Source organism: Mus musculus, chromosome 4 (assembly GCF_000001635.26).
Source record: "Mus musculus strain C57BL/6J chromosome 4, GRCm38.p6 C57BL/6J".
Lineage (NCBI taxonomy): Eukaryota > Metazoa > Chordata > Mammalia > Rodentia > Muridae > Mus > Mus musculus.
The window spans coordinates 154,895,669-154,912,366 of NC_000070.6; the positions used below are offsets into that span (position 1 = coordinate 154,895,669).

Consider the following 16,698-nt stretch of genomic DNA (forward strand, 5'->3'; position numbering starts at 1 on the left):
TGGATTGGGCTTCCAGGGCTGGACCAGATCTACATTCTGGTGACTCACGTCAGTACCTGGCAGGGACACCCAGAGACCTGGGGAGCAAGGGGTGGAATCTGGAAGCCAGAGATGGTCTAGATTGTAAAGGGGACATCACCTGCTGTTTACAAAATGTCACTGGATAGAGGGAGGACATCAAGGTGGACATTGTAGTCACCCTGGCTTGGATTTAGAAAGAGCTAATCTGGCCATTAGGGCCCCACCTCGAGGGAAGATCCCTTGACAAGGGGAGCCCTGAAATGGTGGGGTGTCTGGAGTTCTGCTTGGACCTTAGGACCCTGGGGACACAGACATGCTTAGCCTGACCCAGGCTTCTCCCAGGACATACCAGCCATTCAGATCAGGGAAGGGTTCCTCGGTCTTCATCTGTCATCTCTTCCCTGAACCCCATTAGCCTCCAGTCTTCCACCATAGACACAAGCAGACACCTGCCTCCCCAGTCCCCACAACTGGGCTCCATTTGGGGGCTGGGGCCAAAGTCCTACTGAAGAACTCTGTCCTCCGTATCCTCAGCCTGACTCTCTGTCCTCAAACAAAGTGAGCTACAGCGTTAGGTCACCTTGGAAGGAAATGACACGGTTGTCCCCAGGGTCCCATAACCAAGGCCTGAAGTCTGTCCTCTAGGAAGATGACACTTCGACACCCCTCCTGCCTGTAGGGAACAACAGTGCTGTGGGAAGGACGGGGGTGCACTGTGGAAGCAGTGAGACGCTCACTGCCCAGGACCTGCACTTTAATGGCTCATTGCTGTTGAAAGATGAACAAGGTCCAACGTCCTGGCTCAGTGGCTCCACAGGGATTCTTTGTGTTCCAAACACATCCAAGGTTACAGATGCCTCCGGGTCCTCAGGCTGTGCGTGTCACCTCCCACACACCTCTTCATCACACTGTGGAGACCACAGGGGCCATCAGCCTGGTCGCACTCCTCAGAGGCTAGTGGCGCCCACCACCCAAATTGTGAAGGAGGCACACTGGACATGGGAAGCATCCTAACGCGCGTGTTACTCTCTTCCACGGGAGAACGGGAGGCAGGACATCATGGCCATACTAAGGCCTGACAGACACACCTAGGTAACAGCCCACCCTTTCTCAACCCACAGTGGGGCCCTGCTTTGCCTGCCCACTGGCCTCTCTACTGCTCAGCCTATCCCCCTCTGCAAGCAGAGTCATAGAGACTCAACTACCTCCCAAGGCTGCCAACGCAGAGAAAATTACGTAAATCCTAAGAGGCTATAGCTCAGCGCCTGGCTACACCAAGCACCGTCCCAAAGCGAGCGATAGATACTTAAGGGTTGGTAACAAGCAGTGTTCCCCAAGGCCTCTGCTCACCTGGGGTGGCTTGCTGGAGCAAACCTCTGCAGAGATACCCAAGGCCTGCAGGATGTTCTCCTGGGGAACATAGTCACCCGGGGACTTCTGGATGAAGTGCAACAGTACCTTGTCGCCACCTGTAACCACAGGCAGGGAGTCAGTTGTGTGCATCTTGCATCTCTGTGCCGGGAAGTGAGAGTAAAATCCGCTGACCAAGCCAAGCAGCCCAATCCCTCACCCAGGTACCCAAGACCAGAGAGGGAGCATGAAGACATGACACGAGCCACCAAGATGGGCAAGATGGGGCTCTATCTTGCCCTGACCCACCCTTGCTGACCACCAGCAGCCCTCCACTTTGCAGCAGGTCACCAGACAGGTTCCCCTGGATACCAACAGCTTTAGCCTGCAAAGACAGGAACGGGACTCAGGTCAGTCCCGGAGGGAATGCTGCAGGGATTCCCACCAATGCTCTCAAACCACAAACCTTGGAGGCTACATCACGAACAGGTTTTCCCAGGGCAGCTGGTAGGATGCTTAAGCTGTTGTACCTACAAAGACATAGATAGGGTCCCTAGTCCAGATTCTGGTGGAACACAAGTATCCACACCTGTTCCCAGTGTCCTGCCCCACCCACTTATCTAACCCAGGGCTCAGGCAGATCAGCAACCAGTCTAACTAGGCTCTACACAAGCCCTGAGAGCCCCCAGGTTGAATACAGCTAGCCTTGGGGGCCCTGGAGAGGTGGTGTGGAGTGTGGGGAATGAGCTCCAAGCTGGGTGTGCCCAGGGATCTCGCTTAGCCGGCACTGCCTATCATGACAGGCAGTCTGTGGCAACAGAGGACTGCAATGAGCCATGGCTAAGGCACTGGGCTCCAAGGTCCCTCCTGTTTATGAAATAGCAGACTTCTGAGGACAGGCCTGCCTTGGACCAACACCCATTAGAAGACTCAAAGAAGGGCTGGCTGAAGCACCAGTGTCAGTTTCCATGAGACAAACTGGAGAGCAGAGCAGATGGCAGTAGCAAGAAGGTACATAAGAGAGCGGTGGCCACTCTGTCCTCCTGTTGTCCCTGGTTAGACTCATGCCCACAAACAGTCACACTTACCGCTTGAAGCCCAGCTCCTTATAGATTTGCTTGCTCTCATCAAGGTAGAGTTCTAGAAAGGAAAGCCACAGCTATGTGCCCCAGGCTTCCTACAGTCTGTCCCCTCCACTTACTGTATCCAGCTCCACCCACCCAAGCCATGAGTAGCAAGGCAGGATTGAATGTCACCACTGCTTAAACGGGAAGGGCAAGAGTCACTGGGACTTTGCCACTAGGTCTGGGCACCAGCCAGGGCACAGGCTGAAGGCAGGGCAGGGAAGAGCTGCATATGCTGACACATGAATATGTTCTTGTTGGGCCTAGAAAGGGAGAGGTCAGCCCAGGCTCTGAGTCCGGGAAGAGTCGCACCTCCTGAGAAGTAACCACCATCCAGAAACTCCTGCAGGCCCAGGGCCTCAGGCCCCACGCCCACCAGGCGCACATCGTGTTGGTCCAGGATGCTCCGGAGGTTGCTGAGGTCCTGGGCGATCCAGCGGCACACCATGCAGCCGAAGCGTCGCAGACCGGCCACCACACAAGCTTTCTCCTGCCATAGGCTCCGCAGCTCCACAGCCTACAGAATGGATCGGTCAGGGGACATGGGCTCACCAACCCCCTATGCCCGGCAGCCTCACATGTCCCGCAGCGTGCTGCTCCAAGATTCGCAGCTGACTGGTCCTCCTGATGGTTCCTCTGTGGACCATGAGCTGTACCCACGCCCAGTACGCGAACTCATAGGACCCCTCAGGACCTCCACTCCAACCCATGTGAGTTGCCAAGGCTCTGGGCCAGGTATTAGGGGAGGCGTTCTCCGCCCTGCGCGAGCCAAATCTCACCTCCCCAGTCACTGCATGTTTCAAGACACACGCTCCTACGCGACCAAGGTCCACCACATTCATGGCCTCCTCCGTCCCTTTCTGCTCCACGGTCCCTTCTCGCAGCCTGGGGAGGCTCACTCTGTCCTGCGCAGCCTCTTCAGCCAGCCTATGCCCCGCCCATAATCCCGCCCCAGTCCTGGTGGGCACCACCTCCAGGGGGTTCAGGTCACATGACTGTGCGCTTGTCTCGCCCCAGGCTCCGCCCCTGATATTAGTATACAGGCACACCCTCTCTCCAAAGAGACAATCACTGCAGATCTCTTTGCCTAAGCCTAGGTTGTTCTCATATGTATAAGCTTATTAGCCAATGGCGTAGCAGGTAAAGCTCAATGGACAGTCTGCAAGCGGTGCGCCTGCGCAGAATGCGTTTGCGTGGCTCTCTAGCGTTTGCGTAGCTCTCCACTAGCATCAGGTGGTCCCTAGTAGTGCAGCAGGGTGGTAGAATTAGAGCCAAAAAGTTGAAACGGGGAATCGAACTCACAAATCACTAGTGTGAGGAACAGTAGGGCAGCCGGCACTTACAGTAGTGAAAGGACCAGCCTTTCCAAGTCTAAGTTCCTGCTTTGCATTTTCGCGAAATCCTATTAACTTCCATCGTAAAGTACCATTTCCTGCTGTGTGGATGTCAGTTTTTAAACTACGGGCTCTCATGTACAACAATCCAAAGGAGATAAACAGGAGCTCGCAGTGGTGTGTCCCTAGGAAGAGTAGAAGGCTCAGGAATCCACGTGTTCTGTCCTTTCCTCACTAAGTAAGCCCTGTGATGCTTTCTAGGGCCATGTTCAAGCATCTGACAGATGTAGAGGCTAGGAAAGGAAGAGAGCCACCACAAGATACCTAGCTGAGGCTGAACAGCCAGGCAGGAAGTTAGGAACCATACATATCACTGTGTCAAAAGGAGAAGCTAGAGAGATGGCTCAGTGGTTAAGAGCACTAGCTGCTCTTGCAGAGGGCCCACGGTTTGGTTCCCAGCATCCCTACAGCGACTCACAATCCTCTGCAAGTCCAGCTTGAGGGCATCTGATGCTCCCTTACGGTCTCTTCAGGCACCAGGCACTCACATTGGGCCCAAACCTATGCAAGCAAGAGTAGGCTGGGGAGGTGACTCGGTAAAATGACAGAGACCTGTAATCCCATGTCCTGGGGGAAGCAAAGGCATGAGAATCAGCAATAGACCTTGTCTCAAGAAATACGATTGAGAGGCACTGAGTAAAACACTCAACCGCTGGACTCCCCGGGCACACACAAGTGCACACAGGTGTGCAAAGGTACATTTTAAAAAAGGAAAGAAAATAAAGTTGCAGAATCAGGAGGAGCTGGTCCTGTAGAGCAACTGGTCCTGGAAGCACCACCAGAAGAAATCCAGAGATGGGGCTTCCTCTGCTTCCTGTTAAGTGTTGAGGGGTACAATGCGAGGGTCCCAGGAGCATGGGAAGATGTCTGCAGAAAGTGCTGCATGTTGAACAGGAAGAGCCAGCAGGCCCTTCCCTGAGGCTGCTCACTCACATATGCCTACACAGTGTGACAGAACCCACCTCGTCTTCATGGAGCCCCAGGTAAGACAGGTCATCAGGAGCAGAGGATTGTAGAGTCTTTGTTCCAAGTTTTATAGGTTAGAGGTACCTAGTCCAAGGACCTGAAAACACTTGTGGCCATTCCTTTCCCAGCTCAAGGACCTGAAAACACTCGTGGCCATTCCTTTCCTGTATTTCCAGAATCCTTCCAGGGATGTTGATTTCCTATGCTTTGGGGTAGGGTTGTTGTGGTTTTCCTCCAGTGCCTCTCTTGCGTGATCATTTTAGTTTCTGCTTTTATTGGTTCTTATGCCAAACCAGTAAAATTGGACTGGCATAATCTTGACTATCTCATATCAATGACATGTGTGGTGGTTGGAATAGGCTTAGCTGTCATAGACTCCATGGGTTTGAATGCTTGGCCCATGGGCGGTGGCACTGTTAGGAGGTGTGGCCCTTGTTGGAAGAAGTGTGAAACTGTGGGTATGGGCTTTGAGGTCTCCTATGCTCAAGCTCTGCCCAGTGTGGAACAGTCACCGTCACTGCCTGCTGATCAAGATATACAACTCTCAGCATCTTCTCCAGCCCCAGTCTACTAGAATGCTGCCTTGCTTCCCGCCATGGTGATAATGGACTAAGCCTCTGAAACTGTAAGCCAGCCCCAATTAAATGTTTTCTTTCAAAAGAGTTGCCTTGGTCATGGTGTCTCTTCATAACATTGTAATCCAAACTAAGACACCTGTGGAACTAAACATTTAAGCAGAGAAGTGCCAACCTCAGAGGACAGCTGGGTTTATCGTCTGTAAGTTTTAATATGTCATCTTGTGTCAGCTTTCTTTGGGTTGTGCTACAGTAACAACCTCAAGCCTCAGCTGAAGACTGCAACTAAGTTACACCTCCTGCTCCTGTGAGTGTCAGAAGGTAGGGCTCTGTACTCCTGGTGCTTGCTTATTCTGAGAGCCAGGCTACGAGAAAGAGCTATAGCACGCTGGAACTTGCCTTCTCCTGGCAGATCAGAACTGGGACACGTTGTTATGCTCATATGACATTGGCCAGAGCTCAGCAATGGCCAGGTGGATTCTGGGGACAGGAAAGTACATGTCTTCTACAAAGCATTTTCTAGTCTGGAGCTGAGCAAGCTAGCTATCACCCATCACTATTATCAGAAAATATGAGACTCCGAGCATAAATGCTAGGCTGATTTCCTGGGGTATGACTATGTGTGACACAGCAGACTGGGGGACCTGTGTGTGTGTTGCCCACAAGCAGGGTAATGTAGAGATCCCTTGAGAGGTGCCAGAGGGGCATACACAACCCTGAGCAATATCTTTGATCAGTAGTTGGGTAGAAGGGAATTTCACCTATCTTAGTCACTGTTCTAAGGACACCATGACTGTCTCAGTTGGGGTCTCTATTGCTGTGAACAGACTCCATAACCAAGGCAAGTTTTATAAAGGACATCATTTAATTGGGGCTGGCTTACAGGTTCAGAGGTTCAGTTCATTATAATCATGGCAGGGAGCATGGCAGCATCCGGGCAGACATGGTCCTGAAGAAGGAACTGAGAGGTCTACATCTTGATACAAAGGCAGCCAGAAAGAGACTGTCTTCTGCAGGCAGCTAGGAGGACATACTGGGTGGAGCTTGAGGATAGAGATTTCATAGCCTACCCTCACAGCAACACACTTCCTCTAACAAAGCCACACGTCCTAATCCTTCTAATCCTTTCAAAGAGTGTCACTCCCCGGTGACTAAGCATGCAGATATCTATCCTATAGGGCCATTCTTACTGAAACCAACACACCATCCTTGGCACACAGTGCAGATACAGAGGGAGAGGCCAATAGGAGCCTGGCTATCCTACCTGGAGGTCCTGAACATGTAAGAGACCAAACAGGCCTCACAGGTGATCCCTTCTGGGTCACTGTCTCAGACTGCCATTTCTGACCACACACCCTGGAAGTATGGCTGATCTGTAGGGGTCCCTGCAGGCACTACAATCGGTAGCAAAAAATGATCTGCAAAGAGGTGAGTCAAACTTTCCAAAATATTTAAACACAGTCCAGTTTGAGAAAGTTTCCCTTTGTAATATAATCCCCAGGGCACAAGAAGATATAATTACATTGAAACTCAAAGTAGATGTCATTTCTTCCAAGAAGATAGGTTCCACAGATAGGCTATCCCTAGGGAAGGATCTGCCATGGTCTTGGTCATACAAGTAACATAGAGGTCATTCGAGCTATTATCCCCCTCTAGTCCTGGTTGTGGGAGCTTGGGGGAATCCCTGACTACACAGATTATTTAAGGGTCATGTAAACTACTTGCTATCTCTGGTCCTGGTTGTGGGATTTGATATGGTCTGGCCCTGAAGATCATTAGGCTGTTAATCATATCTAATTCCCACCCTTCTGGATAAAAATCAGCTTGCCTGTGAAAATATTTGGCTTGTTGATGTTCTTTAGTTTAAAAGTAGATTCAAGGGGCAGGGGGTAATAGGACTAAAGCCCTGAGGGACAGCAGAGAGAATGCAAACAGGCAATATCGGGATGTAGGAGGTGGGGGGACTCTCTGGAATATACCAAAGACTTGGAAGGTGACAGACTCAAAGGGTAGAAACTTGAATGAAGTGCTCTACAGTGGGGAAGGGGGACTTGTAGATTCCACCTCCAGTAGAGGGACAGGACATCAAGTAGAGGGATGGGGCTGCCATCTTACAGTCAAAAGCTCTGACCCAGAATTGTTCCTGTCTGAAGGAACTGCAGGGGCAAAAATGGAGGAGAGCATGAGGGAAAGGAGATCCAGTGACAAGCCCAAATTAGGATCCAACTCAAAGGGAGGCACAGGGCCCTGGCACTGTTAGTGATGCTGTGCTGTGCTTATAGACAGGAGCCTGGCATAGCTGCCCTCTGAGAGGTCCAACAAGCAGCTGAAAGAGTCAGATGCAGATGCTTACACCCAACCAACAAATGGACAGAAGCGTGGGACCCCTGTGGTTAAATTGGGGGAAAGCTGGAAGAAGCTGAGGAGGAAGGCGGCCCCATGGGAAGACCAGCAGTCTCAACTGACCTGGACCCCTAAGATCTCTCAGACACTAAGCCACCAACCAGACAGCATACACCAGCTGATATGAGGCCCTCGAAACATATAGGGCACAGGACTGCCTGGTCTGGCCTCAGTGAGAGAAAATGCACCTAATTCTCAAGAGACTTGAGGCCCCAGGGAGTGGGGAGGTCTGGGGAGGTGGGGGTGGGGATATCCTCTTGGAGACGGGGTTGGGGTGGAGGAGAGGAGGTGTGGAATGGGGAGCGGTGGGGGGGGGGGCAGACTGGGAGGGGGATGAAGACTGGACTGTAAAAAAGGATTAAAGAATAAACAACAAGCTGGGCGTGGTGCACGCCTTTAATCCCAGCACCCGAGAGGCAGAGGCTGGCAGATTTCTGAGTTCGAGGACAGTCTGGTCTACAAAGTGAGTTCCAGGACAGCCAGGGCTATACAGAAAAACCCTGTCTCGAAAAATCAAAACAAAAACAAAAACAAAAAGGGAAAAGAAAGAGAGAAAGAAAGGAAGGAAGGAAGGAAAAGAGTAAACAACAAATGAATAAATAAATAAATAAATACCACCTTAAATGCCCAGAAAATCCAGAGTGAAAAAGGAAAAAAAAGTAGATTCAATAATCTACCCTCTTATCCTATCATTTCTGTATCTCCCCCTTTTCTTTTCATCCCTTCTCCACCCTTTTCCCCTAACATTTGAGAGGAAAGAAAAAGAAAGAGAAAAATCCCTGACTCTAGCCTTCTATACCTTGTTTCTCCCCTGATCAAGAACATTAACAAACTGTAACCAATCCCCCTTAAACAATGACAAGCATGCATCACCAAACTCCACCCACCCCGTCTCTTGGGAAGGGGACATCGGTCTCTTAAAATTGCTTCCTCCTGTGTTGAGGGCCCTAAGGAAACTGGGATATTGTTCAAGTCCTAAGAAATCTCGCTGCAACATTTGCTCCAGCCTCTGTGTAATTTGAACATACAGGACGTAATTGAAGTCCTGGCGGCATTTTCAAGTTGTTCTGGAGGTAGATCTTTGAGGAAATGGCATTTGAGGCAGCCAATGAGGCTGGATCACCTGTGTAGGGGCGGGTCAGACGCTGAGATCCTGTTCCCCAATTTGGTTCTTGATCTGTCAGTAAAGAAGCCATGGGCCAATTGCTGGGCAGAAGGAATAGGCGGAACTTCTGGGTCCTTGGAGGCGAGGGAGAGATGCAAAGAGAGGAGAGACAGAGTTCTCCAGGCTTTAGAGAGAAAAAGGCCAAGCAGCTATGTGAGATCTTGGGAGGAGTGGAGTCCTGTGGCCGCTCCTATAAGGCAGAAGGTTGGAAATGTTTAGCAGGGACTGGATGCAACTGAGCAACTAAACGTTTGGGCAAGTGGAGAGGTACAGATACGCATTTTTGATAAGGGCACACTTTTCCACGTGGGAGATAGTAGCGCCCAGCAATTGTGTCAGAAGGCAAGTTGAAAACGAGCAACCTGTGTGTGTCTCTTTTATCCGTGGATTCATGGGAAGCTGGGGTGGGGGTTGGTAACACATCCCATCCCCGGAGCTTAGGCGGGATGGCAAAGCTACAGGCGACACCTGGGCTTTTGTTCGTCTGTTTGGGTGTCTGGTCCCTTTGCGCTGTAGATGTATAAACTTTCAAAGACGATATACATTTGCGCATTGGCATATATATGGAATGTGCAGTGATCACCATTCGGCCAAGGATTCTCTGCTGTCTGTCAGAGCGGGTGAGGCATCTGTCCTTATACGTTGGTTTGGATTGTTTAACCAAACCGTAATATAAATTTCATCTATGCCATTTGGAAGGATGGCATGATAAGAACTGAGGACTCTGTAGCCACCAGGATTTGTTGACTTTGCTTAGCTGAAGTCCTGCTGGAGATATTTTCATGACCCAGCCGGTCTCAGAACTGTCCCCACGCAGAGGAATCAACATTACCTGTTTTATTTGTTCTTGCTTTTCCCCCTTCATGTCTGCAGCCAAAATTCTCAGGAGATCTCCCCTAGTCAAATCTAATCTTTATTAATTTTGATGGAATCCATAGCTTTTCTTCTCCCAGTGAAACAAAGACAGAACCTCTTCCCCAATGCAACCTATTTCCTTCCTTCCATCCTGAAGTTAACACATATATGGGCTAAACACATAGATGTTTCTAAACTCCAGGGCTTTCTATGCTATCTGTCTCCTTGACATTTAAAAAATTTAAAATCAATAAAGCATTGTTTAATCGATCTCTGGGAGATCCCATATCCCCTTTCTGTTCCATGAGAATTTTCTTTAAAGCATAGTTAGAACTTCTTACAATTACCTGACCTGTAGGATTGTCAGATACATTTGTAACATATTTTATGCCATAATGTCTAAAAAAATTGTTGTACTCTAATGGATACACATGTCAGAGCATCATCAGCTCAGATCTGTGACCAAGCCCGCTCAGTCAGTCAACAAGTTCTCCAGCAGGGGAGTGAGGATTAAAAAGAAAAAAGACAGTTAGACAACACTGTAGTGTGACCCCAGTCAATTCTGAGACTGAAGGCAATTTTTTATTTTCCAGTCCACTTTCTATACCATTTTAATTACATGCAAATATTTTGGTCAAGAAGTACAATAAGGAGCTAACAAAGCAGCAAGTTAAGTCCTGAGATTACTCCCATGACAGTTGTTTAAAAGGGCTTGTCATAATGACCGAAATACTTGAGCCCACTTCCTCGTCCAAGCCCAAAATCTTGCCTGAAGCCTAGTTCTTCTGTTCCACCCTAAGACTAAAATTCCTGCCTTACCTTACTTCTCTTACAGCCTAAAGTTAGATTCTTGCCGAAACTTACTTCCTTATTATGCCCTAATGTCAGAGTCCTTCCTGCCTGAGCTTACTTCCAATGTCAGGTTCCTGCCTGAAGCTCATTTCCTTGGCCAGTGTCAGACTCCTGCCAAGCGGTGCCCCAAAAGGCTTTCCACAGATCTGCAAAGGCATTTTCAAGATAGCTATTACCTCTAATAAATGTGCAATCTAAGAATCATCCTTTTCAGAACTTAAGGCGGGAGCCCCTTGGAATTCTGAACATGTATCAATAGTATGATGTACCAACATATGTATATATTTTAAATTTTCAAATTCTATGAAATGAAACATGTAAGCTATTGAATGACATTGCTCTAAGGTGACTTTGTATCTCAGAATCTGTATTTTTAACTCAGTATACTGTATCTCTGTGGCTTTTCATTCATTTCCTCAAGCCTTTATGGATTTTTCTTATCTGGAACTACCTTTTCTTGCTGTCATTGCTGGTCCCAGATTGGACTCTTTTGAAGATTCTTTTTTCTTTTCTTTTTGTTTTTGGTTTTTTTTGTTTGTTTGTTTGTTTTGTTTTGTTTTGTTTTTGAGACAGGGTTTCTCTGCGTAGCCTTGGCTGTCCTGGAACTCACTTTGTAGACCAGGCCGGCCTCAAACTCAGAAACCAGCTTGCCTCTGCCTCCCAAGTGCTGGGATTAAAGACGTGCACCACCACACCTGGCTCTTTTGAAGATTCTTTATCCTGATTGAAAAATCCTCTGATCTCTGTTCTGTGATGTCCGTTCCAGCATCTACTACTTTAGTCTTCTCTTTTTCTAAGTCTGTTTTATTTTGATCTCTCTTAAAGAGAATATATAAGGCCAGGCGGTGGTGGCGCACGCCTTTAATCCCAGCACTTGGGAGGCAGAGGCAGGCGGATTTCTGAGTTCGAGGCCAGCCTGATCTACAGAGTGAGTTCCAGGACAGTCAGGGTTACACAGAGAAACCCTGTCTCAAAAAAAAAAAAAAAAACAAAAAAAAAAAAAAAAAAAGAGAGAGAGAGAATATATAAAATTGTAATTATTACTGAACATACAATTATTTTCATGCTGACACTCAAAACAAAATTATATGGGGTCCAAACCTTCTTCTACAGTGTTTTTCCGTTTTTTAACATGGAAAATATTTTCTTCTCTAATTTCTCTAACTCTCTTTCTTTGGAGACTTTATCTTTTATATTTAAACTTGGTATTTATGACTGTCTGTGTTCAGTTTCTTTAGCCTCTGTGTGCCCTTTAAAACATTTCTATGTATTTCTTTTTCTCTCCTTCAGGGACTTTATCTTTTATGTGTATTTATTTCTCTTACTGCTTTCTAAACTTAATTATCTTTTCTTTTTGGATTTATTTTTCTTCTAAACTCTTTCCAGCCTTATGTGGCTTATTTTTAATTTTGTTCATTTCAAATTATTTATCTCTGTCTATGATATTTTAACAGCCAGTTTCCTTTTTTCTTCTGCATTTAAGCGCAATTCCAGTTTTACCTGATCAGATCCGTGCTCTCTCTGTCTCCCTCTGCTGTTCGGTTCACCACCCAGCTGTGGCTAGCCCCGCCCAGCCCTTCTGCTCACAGAAAAGAGGCCCTGTTGCAAGCTGTTTGCTAGCTGGGGAATGTGCTTCTCAGCTACAGGCAAAAACATAGCCTCCCCCATGGCACTGTGGTTCGACCGCATAGCTGCACACTCGTGAGAGACCGTGGAAGCATACATGCAAAGTAAGCGCCCCCACCCACCCGGCTCGGCACCCATGTGTACCACGTAGCTCTCTCTAGCACGTGCTCTGACCCTTCCCCAGAACCACGTAGCGCTTGGGAGAAGCTGCCCGTTCTGATCCCTGTTCACGCCAAGCCTTCTTCACCTGAGGACACGGGCTGTTTCCCTGGCTCTTGTGGCCAGCCGGACTTCATCTTGTGGCTCTTGTGGCCAGCCGGACTTCATCTTGTGGCTCTTGTGGCCAGCCGGACTTCATCTGCTCTACTCACAGGCTCTAAGCCTGGTTCTGTATAAGTCTGAATATCTAAGTTTGGATTCTGTGCCTACCAATGTACCATTGCAGTTACCATTGCAATCCAGTTCTGTTGGGTACCAATGTGAAAGTACGGGGCTTTTCCATGCCTGCCCTAGCTCTGAAATAATGACTGGGAGACCTGGTATCTCTCTCTTTTTTTTTTTTTTTTTTCTTCTTTCTTTTTGGTTTTTCGAGACTAGGGTTTCTCTGTATAGCCCTGGCTGTCCTGGAACTCACTTTGTAGACCAGGCTGGCCTCGAACTCAGAAATCCACCTGACTCTGCCTCCAAAGTGCTGGGATTACAGGTGTGAGCCACCACGCCCTGCCTGGTGTCTTTTTAAAAACGCTTCTTGCACTATTTCTGGGCAGGGTTCTTATCTATGCTAACCCGACCACACTAGCTTGACTACTGGTTAGCTGCCATCTTGGTCTCTCTTTGGCTACTCCTGTTCCATCTGTCCTATCCTCATGGAGACTTCTCTCCTCCTCTTCTCCTGCCCAGCTATTGGTTGATCAGATCTTTATTAACCAGCCAGAGATGGTGGAAAACAATTTTATAAGGTGCTGAGACAGGGGATTCTCCATGATGCCAGTGTGTACTGCAACCAGATCTCTGGACACAGCAATTAGCATTTGAATGAATACACAACGCACAAAATCAACCTCCAAGGGAGACTCAAGCCTTTGCAGCTACGTAAGAATCATAGCTTCGGGTTAAAAAGCATGTTTTGTTTTGTTTTGATTTGTTTTTTTGGTCTAGAAAGCCAGGTATATAGATTTGACAGAGATATTTTAGCCTGATTGTGGGAAGCCACATGTGCCGTTGCAGAGTGGCACTGACTACTGCTGGCCACCACGCATAAGTTTGGACAAACAACCAATGTGTACATATGCAGTAAAGTTTTTTGCAAAGACACTGCCTGGCCCCGGCATGATAATGAGGCTTTGAGAGTATAACCAATCAGATGTCAGACATGCAAATGAGGTATGATAATGAGGCTCTGTGAGGTACAGAGAGAGAGAGAGTAGCCAATCAGATGAGGAACATGCAAATGAGGCGTAGTGCATAACCAATCTGGGTGTGAGACACGCCTCTCCTAGGCCTATATAAGTAGTACCAGTTCTGGGTTCGGGGTCTCTTTGCCTCTGCAATCAAGCTCTCCCAATAAACGTGTGCAGAAGGATCCTGTTGCAGCGTCATTACTGCTGGCCAGTCCGGCGTGCAAGACCTGATGAAAGACATCTCTAAGTCTATATCTAGAAGACAGCCGAAGAAACTTCAAAATCCTTGTGACTGAGTAGCAAGCACTCAGAGCACCATCAAATCTTGAACCACCAAAATCACAGCAGTACTGTCAGAGGTCAGAGGTCAACACAGATCCCGTGGCTCAGCCTTGCCACCAGCTGTACCTGGGCAGGAAGTGGGGCCGCACAGGCAGCACCTGCCTTATAGGGACCATTGTGTGGCGGTGATACGGCCCCAAATCAGAACACATAAATATGGACCAGATACACAAGACAAGACACATAAAGCCAAAGCAAAACCAGAGAAACAAGGCAACAACATTTAACAACTGGGATTCTTTGCTTTAGAAGTCCACCAATCCTTTTCATTGACAGCCAAAGTCAAAGTCTGGCATCTCAGAGTGTGAAACTTCCACATTTTTCAAAACTTTTGAAACTTCATAATTCAGCTCCTGGTCCCAGCAGGGGATCTGCAGGACTCCAAACTCAATTAACCAGAAATAAAAATAGCCAGAAATAACTAGGGGCTGGGGAATGCCTCCCTGTGCCCAAATGGGCATGACAGGTCCTTCCCACTCGTCAGATATGACTGCTTTGAACTGACTATTGGCATCCTTCTGTAAGCCCCTTTGTGTAACATTCTATCTATGAGGTAATTTTCTAGAGAACCTTTGTCTAAGAAAATATAAGAGAGGCTGAGCAAAGGAATAAAGTGTGTGGCGTGTGGGGCTGAGCCCCATCCACCAAATGTATATATGCATATGTCTGTCTATATGTGTGTACATACATACTCGTGTAGGTGTGTGTATGTAAGTTTGCATGAATTCTTGTGGATTTGTTGAGACAGGTAGTCGGGCCCAGCCAAAGTGTAAGTGTGTGTGTATGTATGTGTGTATGTGTGTGTGTGCATGTGTGTGTTTGTGTGTGCATGTGTGTGTTTGTGTGTCTATGTGTGTTTGTGTGTGTGTGCATGTGTGTGTTTGTGTGTCTGTGTGTGTTTGTGTGTGTGTTCATGTGTGTCTCTGTGTGTGCTTGAATTCTCTTTCTTCCTTTTCTTTTCTCTCTGGCTCATGAAGAGTTAACAAACTCCAAGTCTCTCCTCTGCCCAGCAGGGGCCCTTGACCCAGAGAGAAACTAAGACTTCTTTCTTAAATCCCCTGCAGTATCAGCATGGTGTTAAGTTAGCAGAAGTCAGTGGCTTTTGGCCACAGAATAGCAGAGTTAAAGACAGAAAACTGCCCAAAAAAAGAAAAGAAAAGTAAGCAGCTTTTGGCCATGCAATCGCTGACAGAATTGCCAAAGGTAAAGCAGTTTTGACCCCGATCGATCAATCGATCGATCCATTGCTGACTCCGACTCCATACCCCTTTGCTGCCTCGGTGAACCCGGTACAGGGATAAGCCCGGGTCAGCGGGCAGTCTTGTTAACCTGATGACCACAGAGCCATTCTCCAGGAGTTTGGACATGATGGAACATTCCAAGGGATTGAATATGTACAGCAGTAAACAGTGTCCGTATTCAAGGCAGCTGGGGCCAGGGAGGTTCTTAAAGATAAAGTGAGCACTGTTACAGCCCATGAAGCCATAATCTCTGCCCACAAGGATTACTAATGAGGGGGACACCAGCCTGAGCCTGAACACGCAGGACTGGGCCGGCTTCTCACAGCAGTGTTTCCATACAAGGCTCTGTGGTTCTGGCCAAGCGCTTGTGGTCATTGCTCTGAGGCAATGCGGAGTGAGGGGAGAGCCACTCTTTCTCAACCTACTTGACACTGCTGACTCTGGATTCTGACAACTTCCACACTCAAGGGACTGTCTAAGAAATGGGAAGCAAAGACTGGCAGCTATCAGATGATGGTGGCAGAGTTCCTCTTCCATCCAAGAGTTCAGGTGACAGGCTGCAGTCCTCCCTCTGTCCCCATCCCTCCCAGCCTCCACCTCAAACTTCTCCCTAGGTCCCACGGCCTTGTCTGGCTTTCCAGCTCATGGAGAAAAACCCTATGCACTTCTATCTCGAGCTTTCCCAGGCTCTACTTCATGGTCCTATCTCTGGAGGAAAAGGGTTGGGGGAAGCCAGCCCCACTGAGAAGGCCCCTGCCTGTGACCCTCATTTAGAAGCAGTGGAGGTAGCACCATGATGGTTGCAGCTCTGGCAGGGCAAGGGGCTGGGCACCTGCACCCTTCTCTGCTGATAAGGGTGTTTGTACAGTAGAGATGGAGTTGGGGTGGGGCTGGGTGGGACTGGGCACAGTGTTATCAATAGTGCCAGCCAGAGATCACAGGACAACTTGAAGGAGTATTATATTTATGTGAGCCTGTGTGTCTGTGTACGTGTGAGCCTGTGTGTCTGTGTACATGTGAGGCTGTGTGTCTGTGTACATGTGGGCCTGTGTGTCTGTGTACGTGTGAGGCTGTGTGTCTGTGTACGTGTGAGCCTGTGTGTCTGTGTACGTGTGAGCCTGTGTGTCTGTGTACATGTGAGCCTGTGTGTCTGTGTACATGTGAGGCTGTGTGTCTGTGTACATGTGAGCCTGTGTGTCTGTGTACGTGTGAGCCTGTGTGTCTGTGTACATGTGAGCCTGTGTGTCTGTGTACTTGTGAGCCTGTGTGTCTGTGTACTTGTGAGGCTGTGTGTCTGTGTACGTGTGAGCCTGTGTGTCTGTGTACGTGTGAGCCTGTGTGTCTGTGTACGTGTGAGCCTGTGTGTCTGTGTACGTGTGAGCCT

The 16,698-nt window shown here is 48.4% G+C and overlaps 1 protein-coding gene and 1 long non-coding RNA gene across 2 annotated transcripts; one reads left to right on the forward strand and one right to left on the reverse strand.

Annotated features, from left to right (window-relative positions):
- Nucleotides 1-761: 761 nt before the first annotated feature.
- Nucleotides 762-3,375, reverse strand: Prxl2b (peroxiredoxin like 2B). The gene is made up of 7 exons (NM_025582.3): nucleotides 3,275-3,375; nucleotides 2,808-3,012; nucleotides 2,460-2,511; nucleotides 1,838-1,901; nucleotides 1,681-1,756; nucleotides 1,372-1,490; nucleotides 762-929 (listed from the first exon to the last, which is right to left on the reverse strand). Exons 1-7 carry the CDS (start codon nucleotides 3,335-3,337, stop codon nucleotides 903-905), a joined length of 606 nt encoding a protein of 201 aa, NP_079858.2. The 5' UTR covers nucleotides 3,338-3,375; the 3' UTR covers nucleotides 762-902.
- On the forward strand, nucleotides 1,752-5,517 carry Gm52690. Its single transcript, XR_003955190.1, has 2 exons — nucleotides 1,752-2,382; nucleotides 2,763-5,517. It is a non-coding gene; the product is annotated as a predicted gene, 52690 (long non-coding RNA).
- Nucleotides 5,518-16,698: the final 11,181 nt, after the last annotated feature.

Coding starts and splice junctions, on each gene's coding strand:
- Prxl2b (NM_025582.3), bottom strand. CDS start 3,337: ATGAATGTGGTGGACCTTGGTCGCGTAGGAGCGTGTGTCTTGAAACAT. Junction 1,902..2,459: donor AAGGAGCTGGGCTTCAAGCG/GTAAGTGTGACT, acceptor ATGTCTTTGTAG/GTACAACAGCTTAAGCATCC. Junction 1,491..1,680: donor GCTGCTGGTGGTCAGCAAGG/GTGGGTCAGGGC, acceptor CTGTGGTTACAG/GTGGCGACAAGGTACTGTTG.